The following is a 20,168-nucleotide window of genomic DNA, read 5'->3' on the forward strand; positions in this document are numbered from 1 at the left end:
TTGAAAATTTTAATTAGTTAAATATTTTTTGACATTTATTTTTGACACTTTTTGAATAAATAATTTTTTATTAATATTTTTTTTTATTAAAATTCAATTTCACGAAAACTTTTATTTTTTTCTCATCTTTTTCCAAATTTCATTAAAAAGAACTTTTTTCAATTTAGTCATTTTTCCTTAAATTTCTCTCTCTCTCTTTAAATTTCTCAATTTTTTAAAAAAAATTCTTTTTTTTTCACAAAAATAAATTTAGATTTTTATTTTCACTGAATTTGTAAATTTAAATAAAACTTTTGTTAAATATTTCACATATTAAAAGCACAATATTTTTGACTGAAAATTAATTAATTTAATTGAAAAATTACTGTTTACGTTAAAATCATACAAAAAAAAATTTCCCCTGTTTCTCATAGTTTTTTCAATTTTTTTCAGTTTTTTGTAAGGAAAGAATTATTTTTTGATCTGTTCAGCAGGACACCAACTTTGATACTGTGATTTATTTTACAATTTTTTCAGTTGAAGAACGTCATCCTTGATCTACAGCATGTAGAGCCATACAAAGTTAACCAATTTTGATTCCAATATAGGTAGATAAAAGTGAAAATCACAACGAAACAAATTAAATTAAGAGCCACAAAGTCATAGCAACAGGTTGCAGTTAATAACATTAAAAATGCTTTTTCGGCGTTTTTTCGTGTGAATCTGATGCGTGTCAGAGCCGTGCATTAAACGTATAATAAAAATATTTTTTTGAAAAATATTTAAAAATTATTATTCAAAAAATATTTTAAAATTAAAAAAAAAATATTTAATCTTTCAACAAAATATAAAAAAAAAATATTTACATATTACTTAAAAACATTTTTTTAATTATTCAAAAAATATTTTAAAATTAGAAAATCATACAAATTTTTGTTTAAAAAATTTTACTTCAAACAAAAATTTTTGCCCAATTTTTTTCTGAATAAAACAGTTTTTTTATATTCATCCATTTTATTTATTTTGTTCATTTTTTCGCGAAAAAAAAATAAATTAGATTCACACAACATGCCTTGTAATTTTTGCAACATGCATTTTTTTCTGAATGCTGGGAAAACAGTTTTTTTATATTCATCCATTTTATTTATTTTGTTCATTTTTTCGCGACCAAGTTTGAGGACGCATTGCAGTCGCCAATGTTTCGACTTGAGTGTATTTTTTCTCTTGCTAAAATTTATTTTTAACTTTTTAGGACATTTTTTTCTGATTTTTTCGACAAAAAAGAAATATTAATTTATTTCTTTTTGTCACCAGCTCGATTTCAAAAGTCAAAAATCCAATGAGACAATAAAATTAAATATATATTTTTTTTTAATTTAAAAATTTTATTAAAAGTTAATGAATTTCTCCAACTTTCTTGATAACTAAATTTTTTTTTTTAATTTTTGTTTTTAATCATTCTTGCAAATGAATAATTATTTTATAAAAATCTTTCAAAAAAAAAATAAAAAAAAAAATATTAATAATAAAGACATTTTTTGATATCCCGCATATTTCAAGAATTTGAAATGTAAAAAAAAAATATTAAGTCACGTGACATTTTTTTGAATTTTTTAATTGAAAAATTACTTTTTAAAATTAATTTTTTTTCCAATTGAAAAAATTTTCACGTGTGATATTTTGTTTGATTTTAAGAATCAAAATGTTAAGAATCAACAAAAATGTTAAAAAATTACAATAAAAAAAATTCAAAAATATTTATTTATTTTTATTTAACCTTCCCCCCCCCCTCATGAAAATCCTCATGGGACAAAAAATGAAAATATTAAATTTATTCGCCTTAATTGAATTATTTAATTTTTTTTTTACTTTACTCGCCACTCATTAAATTTTGCCTCTATTACCACAACATTTCATCACTCATCGTTTGATAAAAATTCATTATCAGTGACGTTCGGTTATTTTTTTTGATAACAATACGGTTTATTTATGCGATAAGAGCAGATAATTCCGTTTATTATCTCTCTCTCACGCACTCACTTCTTCTGTGTATTTCAACCAAAACAACAAATTTATTTATAAACTCTCGAGAAATCATCTCAGCTCAGTTTGTTGTGACAAATCGTAAGCAAAGGTTCAATAATTTTTACGTGAAAAGTCTTTCCTTATCGATTATGGAGGTTTTATACTCAAGTCGTCGTGTCTTACTCGAAGATAATGACGGGACCTTTCGCCTAACTGACGCTGGCATCTTAGTTTCGCAAGAAACCGGCAAAATTTTACGTGTACTCGAGACGCAAGAAGAAATTAATTCGCTTTTGATGTCGAGTCGCGGCTTAAATGTCGTCGATTATGGAAATTTGATGATTTTACCGGGACTTATTGACAGTCACGTGCACATTAATGAACCGGGACGCACAGATTGGGAAGGATTCGAGACAGCGACGAAAGCTGCGCTTGCCGGCGGATTCACAACAATCGTTGATATGCCTTTGTAAGTAATTTTTTTCCATCAACGAACATTTTTTCATAGAATTTTTATCTTTTTCGTAGAAATTCCATTCCCCCAACCACAACGTTGGGAAATTTAAAAACCAAAATTGAAGTGGCCAGACAGAAAATTTACACAAATTGCGGGTTTTGGGGTGGCGTGATACCCGGTAACGATAAAAATTTGCAGGAAATGATTCGACATGGCGTCGTGGGATTCAAATGTTTCATGTGCCCGAGTGGCGTCGATGAATTTCCGCATGTGACATTGCCGGATTTGGAATTGGCAATGGAGAAACTTAAGGGATATGAAACTGTTCTTGCAGTAAGAAGTGATTTTTTTGTGAAAAATGTTCGTTTATTGTCATTTTTTATTTGTAGTTCCATGCTGAAGTTGATAACTCGTGTTGCGGCGGAAGCAATTCTGCGGATCCTGATCCTAAGAAATATGAAACTTATTTGAAATCGAGACCGGATCAGATGGAAATTGAGGCGATTCAGACAGTTTGTGATTTGTCGAAGAAACATGAGTGCGTTAAATTTTCATATTTTTTACAAAATTTTTAAAATTTGCATTGGGTCAAAATGTTTGAATGTGCATTGGGCCAAATTTTTAAAGGGCTTATTGGGGCACAATTTTAAAATATTCAATGGGGCGAATTTCAGAAGTTGCTTTGGAGTGAGTTTAAAATTTATTCGTAAAAAAATATTCAGAATTTGTATTGGGGCAAAATTTTGAATTGTGCATTGGGTCAAAACTTTAAAATGTTCTTTGGATACAAATTTGAAAATTATTTTATGACAACACTTCAAAATGTGCATTGGGAATACAAAATTTGCTTTATGGAAAAATTTTTAAAATGTGCATTGGGCCAAAATTTTTAAATGCTTAGTAAGTCAAAATTTTTACATTTGTGCATTGGGGCGAATTTCAGAATGTCTTTGGAGTGAATTTAAAATTTGTTTTGATACAAACATTCAAATTTGCATTGGGGAAAAATTTATAAATTTTCGTTGGGGATAAAATTTTTAATGTGCATTGGGTTCAAATTTAGTTTTTTTACCTTTTCAAATTTTTTTCATATATTTTAGTGTCAACTGTCACATCGTGCATTTGTCGACGGCTCTCGCTCTTCCCACAATTCGTCAAGCAAAGTTGGATGGCATCAAACTCACCGTCGAAACATGTCATCACTACTTGGCACTCAACTCCGAAACCGTACCTGACGCCTCCACAGAATTCAAATGCGCGCCTCCGATCCGCACGAAGGACAACCAAACACAATTATGGCAAGCACTGCGCGACAAAACACTCGACATGGTCGTTTCCGATCACTCGCCCAGCACGCCAGGCATGAAACTCCTCATTTACGGCAACAAAAATCGCGGAAATTTCCTCGACGCATGGGGCGGCATCAGTTCCGTGCAATTTGGCCTCTCACTTTTTTGGACCAATTGTCAAATGTATAATTTTGATATAACGGATGCGGTGCGATTGTTGTGCAAGGCGCCCGCAAAGCTCTGTGGCTTTGATAAGACTAAATCACGGATTGCGGTTGGCTTCGATGCGGATTTTTGTATTTTTGATGAGAATCAAACGTTTCAAGTGTCGCAAGAGATTATTCAGTTCAAAAATAAGGCGACCCCGTATATGGGAATGCAATTGCGCGGTGTTGTGCATGCGACGATTTTGGGCGGGATTGTCGCTTTTGACAAGGGAATTGTACAAGGAGGCCCGAAAGGCAAAATTTTACTGAGAAATGGGCGAGAAGAGAGAATGAAGAAACGTGCGATTCCCGTTTAAATATTATTTTTTTATTTTTCATTAAACAAAGACGAAAAAACGCAAGGTACCTAATGTTAAGTTTTTGAAATAAAAATATTTTTAAAATTTCATCAATTTTTTTTTTAAATTTTTTTTTTCTTTTCAAAAAATTTTTCAAACTTTTTGTATTCAAAATCGTTTTCTTTTTGTTTTCAAAAAAAAAAAAAAAGTTTTCAAAAATTATTAATAAAAATTTCAGATTTTTATCAATTTTTTTTTTTTTTATTAAAATTTTTTACAAATTTTTATAATTTTTTTCAAAACAACAAAAATTTAATTTTGAAAAATTTTTTCATTATTCAAAAAATTTTATTTTAATTTTTAAAAATTTTGACATGGAAATATTTGAAAAAAAAATTTTAAACTATTTTTTTTTTTGAAAAATTTTTTGGGGCAAAGTTTTAATAGGAAAAAAAGTTTTGAATTTCCAATAATTTTTTTAAATTTTTTTAATTTTGATAAATTTTTGACATGGAAATATTTATTTTTTTTTTTAATTATTTTTTTAATTTTATTTTTTTAATAAAAATTATTCAAAAGTCGATCAAAAATTAATAAAAAAATTTCTTTTATTCAAATTTTTAAAACTTTATATAAAAATGTCTAATTTTCCACATTTTCTATTTTTACAGAAAAAAAAAATTATGATGAATTTGAATTTGCCAAATAATTTTTTAAATAAAAATTTAAAAAAAAAAGATTTCTGAAGTTAAAAAAAATAAATATTTAAATAAATTAAAACACAAAATATTCCATTTAAAACATTTTTTATTATTTATTAGATTTTTTTTAATGAGTAAAACATTTAAATCTAGTTTTCTACAATATATTCGTCTTTTATATATTTTGCCTATATTAACATCAAAAATATGTTTCTTAAATGAGTTTTAAAAGTCCTTTATCTAAATTTAATTAATATTTTTTTTAAATACATTTTTTATTTAATTTTTTACTAAATATCTATTTTTTTAATAAATTTTAAGTAATATTGGCGGAATGATATTTTTCTTATTTTTTTTTAATCTTAAAATTTATTAAGTTTTGTTTAATTAATTCTTTCTACAAACTGGTAACAATTTCATTATTTTTATTTATTTCTATATATTTTTTAAGTTTTCTTTTAAGTATTTTTCCTTTTCTACGAGTTAATTTTTAATACTCCTTAGTCTCGATATTTTAATTAATAATACATGTTTTTCCTATTTTCTAAGTTTTTTCTGTTAAATTTAATTAATTAATATTTATAATTTTTTCTTTAGCATTTATACAAATCATACTGTTTTCTTTCCCTTTCCTAATAATTTTAAATTTTTGAAAATATTTTTTTTTTTAAGATTTTCTTACGTAAAGATCACAGTTACAAGAGAAAAAGTTGAAACACATTTTTTTTCACAAAATTTCTAAGTACTTTGTTCCGTTAAATTAATTTTTCGCGTACATGCTCGTCCAGCCAATCCTATAGTCATACTTTGGAAGCGGGCGGTTGGTTGTTGTTGCCCGACGAATTTTGATCGCGAATCGTTACTTGCGTGACAAATGGCCCGCGATTCTTGATGGAGCTGCCCGGTGTGCTGTTATTGTTGTTATTCCATTGCGGATACTGCTGTTGGAGCTGTTGATGGTGCAAAACTTTGTTGTGTTGGACGGAGATGATCGGTGAGTTGCTGACTTTACGGAAGGAGCCTTGCGGTTGAAATGTTGCCGTTTCGTATTCGTAGTAAGTGGAAATGGGACGAGAATTGAAATTATGCCCGAGCGTTGAGGTTCCGGATCCGGAATGGTTGGCATGGTGTGTTGATAATTCACGTGTCGATCGCGTTGAATGGTAAATGTGATGCCGGCGACTATAAAATAAAAGAGAAAAAAATTAATTTAAAAAAAATCGAAAAAAAGAAATATATATTTGAAAAAAAATAAAAATAATTAAGTAATTTAATTTATTTTATAAAAATTTTTAAATTAAATAATTAATTAATTAAATTATGTTTTTTATATTTTTTTAAAAAATAATTAATTAAAATTATTTAAAAAAATATAAAATAAAAAAAAAATTAATTTAATTTAATTAAAAGATACAAATTTAATAAATTAATTTAAAATTAATATTTAAAAAAAAATAATTAATAAATCAATTTTTTAAAAAATATATTTTAAAATTAAAATAAATAAATTTAATTAAAAAAAATATATTAAATAATTAATTTTATAAAAATAATTAATTTTAAATTAAAATAAATTAAAAAAATTAATTTAAAATTAATATTGTTTTAAATTAATTTATTGATTAATTTACTTTTAAAAAAATGTAAAATAAATTAATAAAAAAATTAATTTAAAATTAATTAAAAATTAAATTCAAAAATAATAATTCAACTAAATTAATAAATAGCGTGCCATGCAACAAAAAAATGTTATTTACAAAACAAAAATGTGCAAAAAAACAAAAATATTCAAGCAAAATTTTGATGATCTACGACAATTGGAAGCGCAAAAAGCAAAAAAGTGCTCAGTATTTCCTATGGTTTCCGAGAGAAATACGCTGCACGAGTTTCAGGCGTCAAAAAAAACGGCAAACCAGCAACATTACCTTTCATCTTCAACCTTTTCCCTCTGTAACATGACTTGACGTCGCATTTGCTCGATCGTGTTTTCGGATAATTGGGACGCGTTCAAGGTGACACCCTGTTCATTTCCCATTTTTCCCTCATTTCCCTCGATATCGTGCAAAATATTCCCGTTTTCGGCGCTTTCGCACGCAATTACGCTATAAATATTTTGTGTCATTTGTGATGATGTCGTGATGCTTGAATGATTTGATTGACTACAACAAATTATAAATTTTTTTTAAACAAAAATTAACAAAATTATTTACAAAACAGTGACAAAAATGAAAAATTTGTTAGTATTTGATGAGAAATGAAACGAATTACGGTGCAATTTAACATTTATTTCCCATTTAAAGCCAAGTTTAAGAGAAAGTTGAGACCATGAACCAAGAAAATTTCTTCAAACTCACCTCAAATGATGCTGCAACTCGTCGTAGTTCACATAATGCGAATACCGATGATTAAAAAGGTCATTTTGGTGTATGGCAGTTGGTTGTCCGTTCACGAGTGTCGTTGAATTCGCCGGATTTGCGTTTGCTGTGGGCGCGGGAGGCGGACTAACGTATTGCGGAGGTCCATTTCGCTCTTTTGGTTGTGTCGTGATGACAGCTGGCGACGATCTTTGATGTCCGTGCACCGCGGGAAGTGTTGCGTTTGCATGTTTTCGCGTATCTTCGTCACTTTTGCTCAGCCATCCGTTCGATTCGGGCTTTATGAGGCCCCCGATGTCTTGTTGGACCGCAGCAACGGGCGTCGGATTCGAAATTGGCGGTTGAACGGGAGCTACGCCGTCTTTACGATGCTTTCCGAAACGGAACATGTGCCCGATACCTTTGAACAGGCCTGGTTTCTTCTGTTTGCTGCGTTTTGGATCGTTCAAAGATGATTGGAAGGGACTATTGCGATTCGTGAAACCTCCTTCTTGATCCGCTTCTTCGAGTAACCAGTGTTTGCGGGGTTCTGAAAATTGATTTTTTGATTAGTTTTTATTACTTTTTAGATTTTTTGTAATGTTTTTGACCCAATGCAAAATTTGAAATTTTTGCCCCAATGCAAATTCTAAGTATTTGACCCAATATGAAATTCAAATTTTTCCCCAATGTATATTTGAAGTTTTTGACCCAATTTACAATTCTTTCCCGATGCAAATGAAATTTTTGCCCCAATTTAATTTTAATTTTTGTCCCAATGCAAAATTTTTTTTCCCCAATGAAAAGTTTACCCACCCCCAATGCAAAATTTTAAATTTTTGTGCATTTGACCCAATACGAATTTAAAATTTTAACCCCAATGTATATTTGATGTTTTTGACCAAATTTACTTTTCAATTCTTGTCCCAATGCAAAATTTTAAATTTTTGCCCCAATGCAAATTTCAATTTTTTTGCTCGAATTTACATTTTAATTTTTGTCCTGATGCAAATTCTAAGTATTTGACCCAATATGAAATTCAAATTTTTTCCCCAATGTATATTTGAAGTTTTTGACCCAATTTACATTTTAATTCTTGTCCCAATGCAAAATTTGAAATTTTTGCCCCAATGCAAATTTTATTATTTTTTTTTTGACCCAATGCACATTTTAAAAATCAAATCATATAAAATCAACTTACTTGAATCCTGTGACGGTCCCTCGACAACAGCTCTCAATTGTTCTGCTCTTCCGGGACCTCGCGGAGTCTTCAGCGACACGGGACCTCGGGGTTCGTCAGACATTTGAATCTCTTGCACCATCGTTTGAAGTGACTCCAAACTCGAGGATTTCTTCAATCCCAACGACGGTCCCAAATCTGTTACTTTATCAGCTTCCTCGCCCCTCAAATCGCCCGTTTTCGACAAATTTTTGCTATTTCTCACGGCATCTGTGACAGATTCCATCGAACCACTCAGCGCCATCTTGAGTTTCTCGCGTCGTTCACGTTCCTCACGCAACTTTTTGTTTCGTTGATACGTTCCTGTCTCCTTAGCATCGAGCGCTGCATGATGTTTCTCCGACATACTTCGTCGTCCGATAGCGTCACGATTAAAGGCATCCACAGAGGGGTTTGTTTCGAGCGATAGCTGTGAGTCGTAGGCAACATCGCCATTTTGCATGGAAAATTGCGAAAGATTTGTCTTGTTGTGCGACTCGTTGATGCGATGATTCGGCAACAACGTCGGCGATGTCGGTTCGGGATCTTCTTCGATCAAAACGGCACTATTTCCGTTGAGTTGCAAGCCCGTGGGACTCCAAGTCTCGTTCGTTGCCATGTAATAACTTTCATTTCGCATCGCCGATGTCGATGGTTTCATCGTGGGACGAGCACTTCCCGGTACGCAACCCGTTCCGCCTGTTAGACGATCGAGAACGGGATTACTCCAGCGATTCATACTGCTGTCGGAGGCATTTAACTTGTCTTTTGTGTCGCTGGAGTTCAAATAAACGACTGTCGCTCCCGAATTTTCGCTCGTGGTGCTATTGTGATCGCCTTCGAGCGGGTCTCCGATACTTGCGGGTCTGGAAATTCGTCGTGCAACCGTCAAAGTTATACTTCCGGGGTATTTTCCGCCCGTATGGAGCATTGCACGTCGAAGTGTATCCATTGCTTCGGCATTTGATTGTCCCAGTAACGAAACTCCGTTCACACTTAACAACTGATCGTTCATTTTTAGACGCCCATCGCGACTCGCAGCTCCTCCGTGAATGACACTTTTGACAAAAATCCCCAAATCTCCGTCATTTTTCAAATTTACGCCGTTGTTGCTGTTGCCACTGCCACCTGTCGTCGAGTTATTCGGCGAACCTGTCTTTCCTTTGACACTTACTCCAAGTCCTGCTTTTTCAGTGTCGTGCACCGGGATGTGCAACGTTAGAATTTCGCGATTTCTCCATGGAAAAACTGAATTATTGTCTTGCAAATTGAATCCTGCGTATACGGGAGACGTTTGTGAGCCGCCTGAAGAGCGTCTTTTCAGTCGAAGACTTGCCGATAAGTTCAAATGTGCCGGGCGATCGTTTTTATTCGAAGTTGTTGAAGTCGGTTTTTCGGGAACAGGCAACGGATTCACCGTTTTCGAGGGACTTTTCAAGATCGCAGGTGCTGATGATGTCGGCATTACCGGCGCCGGTGGTTTTGGCGGCGTATCTTTCGTTTCTTGTTGCTCGGCGCCACATCCTATTTCACGTTCCTCGACATCGGCAAGCTCTTGTTGGCGCGAAACCATCAAACGAACTGTCGCTCCGGGCTGTGTCGCCCTCAAAATGCCCACAACTTCCGTTTGGGACTTGCCAGTCATCGTAACGCCATCAACTTCCAACAAACGATCGCCAGATTTCAAGCGCCCATCTTCCACAGCAGCTCCTTTCGGTAAAATATTCTTGATGTAAATCGGGCAATACCCTCCGGCGGGATTGTCGCGCGTCGTTACACTAAATCCCAAGCCTTGCGGTCCCTTTTTCAGGATAATCTCAATTTTACGACCCAATTTTCGGGTGTTTGCGACTTGCAAAGATGCACTCGCTGTTGCGCCGGGCACTTTTCGACTCGGACTTGTCTTTACATTTGCGGATTTTGGTTTTTCTTGCTCCACTTTTCCCTCGGAATCGATGAGTTTCGATACGCGATTGTCCCGATTCTTGCTTTTGCTCGAACGAATGACGCGTAAACGTAATTCGGATGATTGGAGATTTCGTCGGAGTTGTTCTTGGATAGTTTTGTCGCCTAAACCGATGAGTTGGATGCTGTTGATTTCGACAATTAAGTCGCCGCGACGAAGACGACCTTTTTCAGCGCGAGATCCGGGCTCGACATGTTGCACTAAAAGTCCTCCGTTTTCGGGATCGGGAATTGCTGTTAGGCCCAAGGGACTTCCTTGCTCGTTGATGACTAGCAACATCTCGCTGTTTAAAGAAAAATATTTAAAAATTATTTTTTTTTTTGACAAATTTAAATGAAATTCTAAAATGTTGTCCAATTTTAAAAAATCAAAAAATAAATTTAATAAAATTGACGGATTTTTACGAAAAAAAAATAAATAAATAAAATATTATTCTTTTTTTTTCATATAAATTTAAAATAATTATTTTTCTTTAAACTTTGCTTAGAATTAAATTTTATAAAAAATTAATAAATTAAACAAAAAAAAAAGATAAAAATAAATTTAAAAAAAAGTTTCAAATAAAAAATAAAAAAAATTTTCACTAAATAAAATTTTTTAAAAAATTAAATTTAAAAAATTTTTTTTTGTGTTCTTAAAAATTAAATTAAAAAAAATGTTTCACTAACGGAAAACAATTTTATAAAAAAATTAAAAAAAAAAAAAATAAATTTTAAAAAAATTCGAAATTTTTTAGTTCAAATTTTTTAACCTTAATTTGGCATATTTTTATTAAAAATTTTGTAATTTTTTTTAGAAAAATTTAAAAATATTTCTGATTTGAAATTTAAAATTCAGACCAAAAAAAAAATTTTTTTTCAATTTTAGACAATTTTTTTTTCAAAAATTTAATTTTAAACAATTTTCAGTTGAAAAAAATTCTTACCCATTTTTTTCTCTTAACGATTCATGCGCATTTGCTTGTCCCAAAGGTTCTTTTCGTTTCGCCTCACGCGGCAAAGATTTCGAATTGTAATAACTGTGAGAGTTGCTCACATTCTGATGGCTGTTGAAGGATGTGTTGTTTGCAGCAAGTCTATCAGCGGCATCCAACCATTTATATCTAATCGAAAAAAATTAAAATTTTAAAAGAAATTTCTTTAAAATGCAAAAAAAATGTGACTCACCCTCCGCCATCGCCCAAAAACTGCATCGACAAGCGTCCCGAGCGCGAAAAATTGCTGTGACTGCTCTCGTTGTGCGACGAATACGGAATTTCTTCGGGTACCTCGGGCACCGTTGTCGTTGCACTGCTTATATTTGTGCCATTTAGCGTGGCAATGTGATGCGCCAGCAATCGTTCCGGCGGATCTGTGTCACTTCTGCAGACAGGAGCGGCGGACCACCGTTTTGTTGGATCGTTATTGCCCGATCCACTCGTGTTATTGTTGCCGCTCACATTTATATATGGCTGGTTCGATTGGTGCGGTGAATCGCCTATTTGATGCAAAGAGGGTTCACTGCCGCGTCGTACTTGGAGTCCCAAGCCGCTTGTGTTCGTTTGTTCGCTCGACGTTACTTCGATGTGCGTACTTTCTAACGGGAATTTTGATTCGCTCTGAAAAAAAATATAAAAAGTTAATTTAATATATTTAATAACAAAAATTCTTGGATAATTTTATATAAAAAATTGTTGAAAATTAAAAAAAAAAAACAAAATAAAAATTTAACAATTTGTATAATAAATATCAAATTAAAATTAATTATTTATTAAATTTAATTAAATCGCTTATTTATATATTTTATTTTTTTTAAATTCTAAAATAACTTAAATAATTAAAAAAAAATAATTTTTAAATTTAAAAAAAAAAAAAAAAAAATATATTGAACAATTTTATATAAAAAAATTCTTAAATAATTAATTTTTGATGACAAGAAAAAAATTAAAAAAAAAATTTTTTTTGACAATTTGTTTAATAAACTTTTAAAATAAATTAAAATATAAATTGATTAAAATTTCAAATAAATATTTTTTAATAAAAATTTAAAAATTATTTTTTTAATTAACAAAAAATATATTTTAATTGTTGTTTTTATGATTTTTATTTTTATTAAATTTAATTTAATTATTTATTTTTTTTTTAATAATTTCTTATTTTATTTAAATTAAAAAATTATTTTACCTTTTTAAAAATTAATTAATTTTTTTTTTATTTTACCAAAATTTTTTTTTTATTTTTTTTTTTTTAAGTTGAATTAGATTTTTACGCGAATTTATAAAACAACTTCAAGAATTTAAAAAAAAAAAATTATTTAAAATTAATTCTCAAAAAAAAAATAAAATATTTCTTAAATTATTTTTTTAATACTAAAAAAAAATTAAAACTTAAACTTACCCTCGTAAAAATATCTGGACTGCCTGTTCCGACGGAGCTTCCGCTGGCTCCATCTCCTCCGCCTTGCGGTACACCGGGATCCGGCCCGATGCAATCGTCATAACTCGCAATTATCTGTTCACGATCATCCGCCACGTCATTTAATTTATCATCGGGATCGAGAATGCCCGATTGTGACTGCAGGTGATGCACAACGACCCATGAATCGGCGTTCTGTAATTAAAAAAAAAAAAAAAAATTAAAAATTAGATTAAATTTTTGTAAAAAGCTCAATGAAGTGCAAATCATCGATGGTATGGCACGACGACACTCTGTTAATATGTTAATTAGAGCACGAGAAGTAACTGATGCATTCACTGCTCAGGTGATCGCATATGAAAAGTTATAATTAGCGATGGAAATTCTTCACACAGCACAATTCACGTGCACTTTTTTGTACGATTTCACTTGAAAATTACCTTCTTGTCGTTGTTGTTGTTATTGTTATGATTGGGCAACTGCAACGAGTAAGTCTTGTGGAGATGCCCGTGACTTCCTTGTGCGATGCCCTTGTGACGATGATGCACGCGATACGTGTGACGCCAACTGAAGATTCCCGTTAACTTGTCCGCGATTGCTGGACATCTTCGTGACGGAACGAGATCAAACATTTTTTGTCATTACTCAAAAAAAAAATTCAAAACCACACAAAACGAGAGAAAGAACACTTGAACAATCAATCACCAAAAAAAAAATTTTTTTTTGTTAAAATAGACGAACACAGTTAGAATTTCGCATGCAAAAACGTTTTTTTTTTTTGGCTTCACCTTATATAAAAACAACATAAATTATTTAGCATTATTGTAAAGTTTTGAGTAAATTTTGCGTGTTTTTTTTTTGTTAATAAGTACAGAAATGGGCTTGAGAAATGTCGCACATGTTCTTGAATATACACAAATTTTGTTTTTCGGTAACGATGGTCTGCCTGAAAAATGATATAATAAACGTTTATTATTTTTTCGGGTTTTGGCATGGCATCGAATGTATTTAAAACGTTGTTTTTGCAGGTGTAACGAACGCAAATTGTGTCTCTTCTTTTACTCGTGTAAAGATAACATCATTTTTCGTAAATTATTGCAACCTAACCGCATTTCATAATCTATTTTTTTACATTTTAATTTTTAAAAATTTTTGAATTTAATTAAATTTTTATTTAAAAAAAATTATTTAAATAATTTTAATTTAATTTTTGTTTTTTTAATAAAAAAAATTAAAATTAAAAAAAAAATACTTTTAATTTTAAAATAAGAAAAATATTTTTTTTAAGAATAGGTTTTGAATTAATTTTTTGCTTTAAATGAAAAAATTAATTAAAAAATATCTAATTAATTATTTATGTTTTTTTAATTTAATTAATTCATTTTTTTATTTTCAAAGCCTATTGTTTTAAAAAATATTTTTTGTTATTTTGATATTTAATTTATTTTTTTTTATAAAAAAAATAATAAAAAACTAACAAAAAATTTTTAAAAATTTATTTAAGCAAATTAAATTAAATTATTTTAAATAAAATTTAAATTTAATTCAAAAATTTTTTAAAATTAAATATTTTTCTAAATTTTGCATTTTTAATATATAATATATAAATATATATATTATATAATATATAATATTTTAATTTTTCTTAAAGTTTTAATTCAATATTTAAAAAAGACATTTTTACCACAAAACCGCAATTTTCAAAAAATGCGGTAAAAAAATTAAATAACAATGAATAAAATTAAAGAAAGAAATGTGAACATCTTTAATTTTCATAATAATTACTATACTATCATGATGTTGCTGCGAACGATGATAATAAAACGAAAATTGGGTATTGTTATACATTATTCAACAATAAATGAATCCGCCACATGAATTTGCTTATAAATTGTGTGAAATATTTTAATTTGCTACTTTTCTCGTAAATTCAACCGGAAATATTGGGTCAAAAAAAATTTTTATTTTGCATGTTTATAAAATTATAAATGATGAAAATCGAAAGTCTTCCTCGTTAGTTATCACTTTCAATTGAGAAAAAATAATCATGATAAAAATGATTCAAAGTTCAAACGGTCTTCGACGAATCAATTTGATGCGAAAAAATACCGTTTTACATTAAACATTACAAAGTCTGTAAAAAATGGCTATAATTACAGTTATTTTGTACGAAAAAAAATAAATATAATGCAACATCGACGGTTCGTTTCTCACACACAACTTTACGTTCATTCAAGTTATCTTCTAGCAAAAATCTATCACCTTGAATGAAGTTACGTACAAACACATCAAAGTTTATTCAATTTTTGTGTTGTTTATTTTTCATTTTTTTTTTTTTTTGTAAACATTTTTTTTCTCTTTTTGGTGCTTTTGTTGAGTAGAATCGTTGCCAAATACGAGAAATTTGTACTTGAAAGTGTTCCATGGAATGGAAGGGTAAAGACGATAATTGACAAGAAACCTGTCAATGGCAAAAGGCGAACTCTTGAACGGATGTGACACAAGTTTCGTTGTAATTATATGTAAAAATGTGTCGAATGAGTGATTTGGATAAGGACTTTTGGGTAAGTTTTTAAATTTTTTTAATATATTGTTATGTTTAACAACAGGAAAAAATTGAAAGGTATGACATAATACCTCAACAGAGACTTGGGGTCTTCACAGCAAAAATTGATCTTAATAGACCATTTACGGAAGACCAGGTTCTTTCGCCGCAACGTTGATTAAAGGATTGAATATGTCAGAGGAAAATCCAGGAACGATTCCGCCCCAAGGACAACAACAAAAAGAAGGAGAAACCCGAACCATCAGCAGAAATATCGCGATTATTCATCATCCAAGAAGATTTCCCCAAAACCCTGAAACTGAAAACTTCAACGATCTCCAAGCCCAGATTGCTGTAGAAAGGGACCGCGTCCTTTAAACATACCACGAAAGTACAAATAATGTCGTCTCACCTCACCAAGGGATACATCAGAGTCACATTGTTTAATATTGGGTCAAAGGAGTGGCTAAAGAACTTTGTAAATACGGAATGCATAGGATATCAGGCAAGTGAGGACCCGCTAAAAACGGGAGCTTTGATTCGCACGTTCGCAAGAATCACTAAACGACAATGAAGAGTCATCGAAGACGACCAAATATTTTTTTCCAAATAAAAAAATAAAATTTTAAAGCTTTTTTTTGACAAATTCTAAGCATGTCACTGCCCGCACGAAAAATATCTCACGGCATAACTGTCAAATGTGATATGCCCTCATCCCGAGAGAGAGATACAGAAAAATTCCAAACAACAAAGAATTTCTGATCCATTTTTTTTACGTCGTCTATTATTTTTATTGTTCCAGTCTTAAAGTCTTCAACAGAAGAAGAAAAAAAATAAAGAAGTTAAGACGACGCAGGTAGATACGACGACATTCCGATCTATCTCTCTAATAATATAATAATAACAATAATGATGCATCGACCGGTATCTCCTCATTATTCGGGATTATTTATTGTGTAATGATGGTCTGCATCGATGGAATCTCATTGAAAAATTAATTGAATGGAGTTCGGATTGTCACTCGATTGGAACGAACTTTGTTGTTGTTAAATTTAGATTCGTCATGAAATCATCGGAGGTATCAAATTATCATAAGCTGCTAATGCTAAGCTTCTAGTTGCAGTCGTAGAATTTGATACCAACGAGATTATTATGTCATTTTAGAGACAAAGAAATATTTTTACGGCTTCCAAAGTGGCGTTCAACTTTTTTTCGCTGACACGAGACTTTTGACGCTCGATATCGATCATCGCACCGGCATGACTTGGCATGAAATGAAAATAAATGAAAGCGAATTTTTCTCGGTATTTTGTTCATATTTACGTTGAAATTCGCTTGTTGTCATTTACTGTGGAAACAGAGATGTTCATATGGCAAAAAGTCGATTTTTTGCGTGTTTACAAGACTTTGACTTGCAACTCTTTGCCAATTTGTTGCTTGAAATCGGTACTCAATACGTTTTAGTTCCACTTTGTTAAGCAACACAAAATATATGAGCAAATATCTCTTTGCATTAACGCAGCTCATACATAAATCTTTATTATCTATGAATTTATGGTTTGAAAGCCGCACGAAATTGTTGAGACATGAAATCGATCAAACTTTGAGCAAAACTATTTTTTTGCACATAACTACGAGCGAGAGAGAGAAAGAAAAGTCAGTAAATTTTCTTTCAATATCTTTTTTTCTCGCAATTCGTGTCTTGTCATCACAATACTACAGTCAATCAATCATTAACAATGCGATTCATTCGCATCGCCGGATATGCTGTGGCAACACCTAGACCGACAGCAAAGTGAATTCCAAAGATGGCAAACATCCGTTGTAGTTGCTTTTTTAAGCGGTTTTTGCTATTTTAAGTCATCTTCACTTTTATTGCATCGACACTTTTTTTCTTACTGAATTTTGGTTTTTTGTTTTAAATACATTCGATCCCATTTCTTGAGTGGTTTTAAGCACTTACGATAAATAAATATTAAGTAGAAATTTTTATTTGAATAACATTTTTTTTTTCTTTCGGAGATATTTATCAATTTTGTTTTGATAAATTCGATTAAATTATGAATTTTCGTGAAATATTTGTTTTAAATTTAGTGAGAAAGTTCTGTTTTTGTTAATTTAATAGCAACGTCGACGTTGTTATTTATTTATTTTAATTTTTCACTTTACTTTAGCAACGTAGATAGATCCGATTTGATCCACATCACACACACAACTGATTGCTACCTAACTTGGTTTGCCTTTGAAATGTACGGGAAGTCAATGTGTGTGAAGAAAGCAGGGGCAGCGAATAGTAAGGGGGTAAGTTTTTGACAAAATTTTTATTTTTATGAAATTTTCTTGTGATTATTTTTTTTTGTTTTAGAAAATTCATATGAAAGTTGAAATTTAGGCAAATTGAACTAAATGATTTTAATTAACAAAATTTTAATTAAAAAAAAATTTAAGTGGCTCATCCAAAGTGAATTCAAAAATTCATCGAATGGCTTTCATGTTTTTAATGTTTATTTCCAAAAGTAAGTACGACTTTTTTTTAACTTGTTGATTTCTCAAAAAATTAAAAAGTGAGTAAGGAGATATCCAAAGTTTAAGTAATGAGCACGCCAATCACAAAATAGAGTCGCTGATTTCCTTTGGATTAGATAAAAAAGCTTGCGAGCTATTAAAGGCAAGAAAGTGTAAAGTTGAATTGGACTGCAAGAGTACCTGGATCAAAATCAAAAACAATGGAGTATATGTCGAATAAGGGGCCTTTGGAATAAGGAGCAAAAATTTTCAATCGAGACATTTAAAACTGTCGTTATTCAGAAAAGATCTCATAAAGTAATGAACTAATCAACTTCGATTTGAATTAAATTGAGTCAAAGGAAGGCTAAAAAACTTTGTAAATACGGAATGCATAGGATATCAGACAAGTGAGCACGTTCGCTGAATCACTGAACGATAAGGAAGAGTCATCGAACGACGACCACAATTTTAAATGTTATCAATGTTTTCATTAAAAACGTAAGTGATTTTATATGAAATTTTTCCAATAATTGCATTTGCAACGAAACATATAAGGCTCATTAAGGAAAATTGTTTTAAACATATTTTCATTCCATTTGAAGTCTATTAAGAGCAAATACAGAAACCCCATAAAGGAACAAGGCAAATGTTGAAATTCGTGACGTTCAACTTCAACAAATTACTTTTATTGTACAAATTATAAACAAATTAAGTACGGAGAGCCAGATACGATGTCTTTGTTAAAAAATTTTTCCTGATATTTTCACATTTCTACGTATTCTGATAAATTGAATCTCAATTTATTTTCACTGATCTGAATAATTTAATTGTGTTTAATAAAATTAGTTAACCCCCATTTAGTCGACGTCCCTGTCACACTCACACCAACTACCTGTTACAAATAGATTGTCTTCAGTAACTTCCATACAACAAATACGTCCATCATGCTTCAGCTAGCACAAACACTTGTACACATTTGTTTTCTATCGTCTTCCATAGACACAGATAAAAATTAACAAATTGAACAAAAATAACAACAACGAAAAATGACGACACAACCTGCAGCAGCAATGCGTATAACCTGCCCATGTAGTTGTATGTATTTGTTATCAAAACATTACCTACAAGTTGCTCGTATGCAAAACAGACCTAGATTTCTAGAATTTTGTACGAGACTTTCCGTAAATGGATGCATGTTTTGATGTAATTATGTTGCAGTTTGCACTCGACTAACATGACATCAATCTTTTTTTCGTCATTTTTTTAGACACACATAATGAAGTGCTTGGGCGAAATGAAGTCATTAGAGTTGAATTGTCTCGTCAAATTTTTGGGTCATTCAAGCGCCATGCTTGTTATCGCACTGATTCTAATCGATAACTAAATATTTACTCTCAATTTGACTCACGATTATTTATCGTGGTAAAATATTTGTTTCGAGATAAGAGCTATCAAACTCGGTTCGTCATATTTGCAGAATTTTGTGGGTAAATATTATAGATTGTCTTGATAAGACTTTAATTGTTGGTTCAAGCTGCGTCAAAATGTCTCTTATGACTTTTAACAGGAAAAGGGTGTGATTTGTTCCAGTTGTGAACTTTCAAAGTCACAAAGATGGTCTAAAAGAAACATTCCCTTTCAAAACCACAATCCAATTAGAACAAACTTAGGATGTAATAAAACCAGTTTAAAATATTCTCGTTAGAACAATGTTGTTAAGGCGAAACCAAGTCACCATGACCAAAAAAAATCTTAAAATTGTTCACACAACTGTAACGAAAGACGTAGTCTTGACCTACGAAGGAAATAAAAAGTAGAAAATTTAAACCACCTGTTAAATATTAATCTAGAATCAAACTATGAGTGAGTGAATTAAATGCGTGACGATGACTGGAACCGTCGAATTATGTTTAATTTATCCAGTAATGACCTTCTTGTGCTTACAATTGCATAATTGTTTTTATTTATTTGTTTTCGCATTCATAGAGTTAATTGGTCTTTAATTTAACAAATCTCCGGATGACATCAAGAATGTTCGAGCGAAATTTCACCTTGCTGCATTCATTGTCTTACTTTTTTAAGAGAGTTAAAACGATCGTTCCCATTTGTTGTGTCTCATTTACCTTTTATAACAAGAAAAATCTCATTAGTATACTTGTAGGTAAAATAACAAAAAAAAGAGCGTTGGCTTTCAAAGATATTTATTTACTTATACAACGAAAGGAGA

The 20,168-nt window shown here is 30.8% G+C and overlaps 2 protein-coding genes across 4 annotated transcripts in view; one reads left to right on the forward strand and one right to left on the reverse strand.

Annotated features, from left to right (window-relative positions):
• Positions 1–2,063: 2,063 nt before the first annotated feature.
• LOC134834339 (allantoinase) lies at positions 2,064–4,319 on the forward strand. Its single transcript, XM_063848971.1, has 4 exons — positions 2,064–2,473; positions 2,533–2,794; positions 2,851–2,999; positions 3,562–4,319. The coding sequence occupies exons 1-4, from the start codon at positions 2,154–2,156 to the stop codon at positions 4,271–4,273; spliced, it is 1,443 nt and encodes a 480-aa protein (XP_063705041.1). The 5' UTR covers positions 2,064–2,153; the 3' UTR covers positions 4,274–4,319.
• Positions 4,320–5,465: 1,146 nt separating this feature from the next.
• The window catches only part of LOC134834390 (partitioning defective 3 homolog), a 43,716-nt gene continuing 29,013 nt past the window's right edge, over positions 5,466–20,168 (reverse strand). Inside the window, exons 1-9 of one of the 3 annotated variants that reach the window (XM_063849035.1) lie at positions 17,397–17,623; positions 13,677–13,834; positions 13,329–13,494; positions 12,871–13,083; positions 11,662–12,092; positions 11,421–11,597; positions 8,512–10,778; positions 7,311–7,860; positions 5,466–6,138 (exon numbers count right to left, since the gene is read on the reverse strand). In XM_063849035.1, the coding sequence (XP_063705105.1) occupies positions 5,757–6,138; positions 7,311–7,860; positions 8,512–10,778; positions 11,421–11,597; positions 11,662–12,092; positions 12,871–13,083; positions 13,329–13,494; positions 13,677–13,708 (4,218 nt within the window). In that variant the 5' untranslated portion in view covers positions 13,709–13,834; positions 17,397–17,623 and the 3' untranslated portion in view covers positions 5,466–5,756. Of the gene's footprint in view, positions 6,139–7,310; positions 7,861–8,511; positions 10,779–11,420; positions 11,598–11,661; positions 12,093–12,870; positions 13,084–13,328; positions 13,521–13,676; positions 13,835–17,396; positions 17,624–20,168 lie in introns of those variants that run through there. The other 2 variants (XM_063849036.1, XM_063849037.1) reach the window with 2 other exon arrangements.

Source organism: Culicoides brevitarsis, chromosome 3 (assembly GCF_036172545.1).
Source record: "Culicoides brevitarsis isolate CSIRO-B50_1 chromosome 3, AGI_CSIRO_Cbre_v1, whole genome shotgun sequence".
Taxonomy (NCBI): domain Eukaryota; kingdom Metazoa; phylum Arthropoda; class Insecta; order Diptera; family Ceratopogonidae; genus Culicoides; species Culicoides brevitarsis.

Excerpts from the sequence above, each read along its gene's own strand:
- LOC134834339 (XM_063848971.1), top strand. The coding sequence starts at position 2,154 with ATGGAGGTTTTATACTCAAGTCGTCGTGTCTTACTCGAAGATAATGAC. Across the intron at positions 2,474-2,532 it reads ACAATCGTTGATATGCCTTT|AAATTCCATTCCCCCAACCA; the intron begins GTAAGTAATTTT and ends TCTTTTTCGTAG. Across the intron at positions 3,000-3,561 it reads GATTTGTCGAAGAAACATGA|TGTCAACTGTCACATCGTGC; the intron begins GTGCGTTAAATT and ends CATATATTTTAG.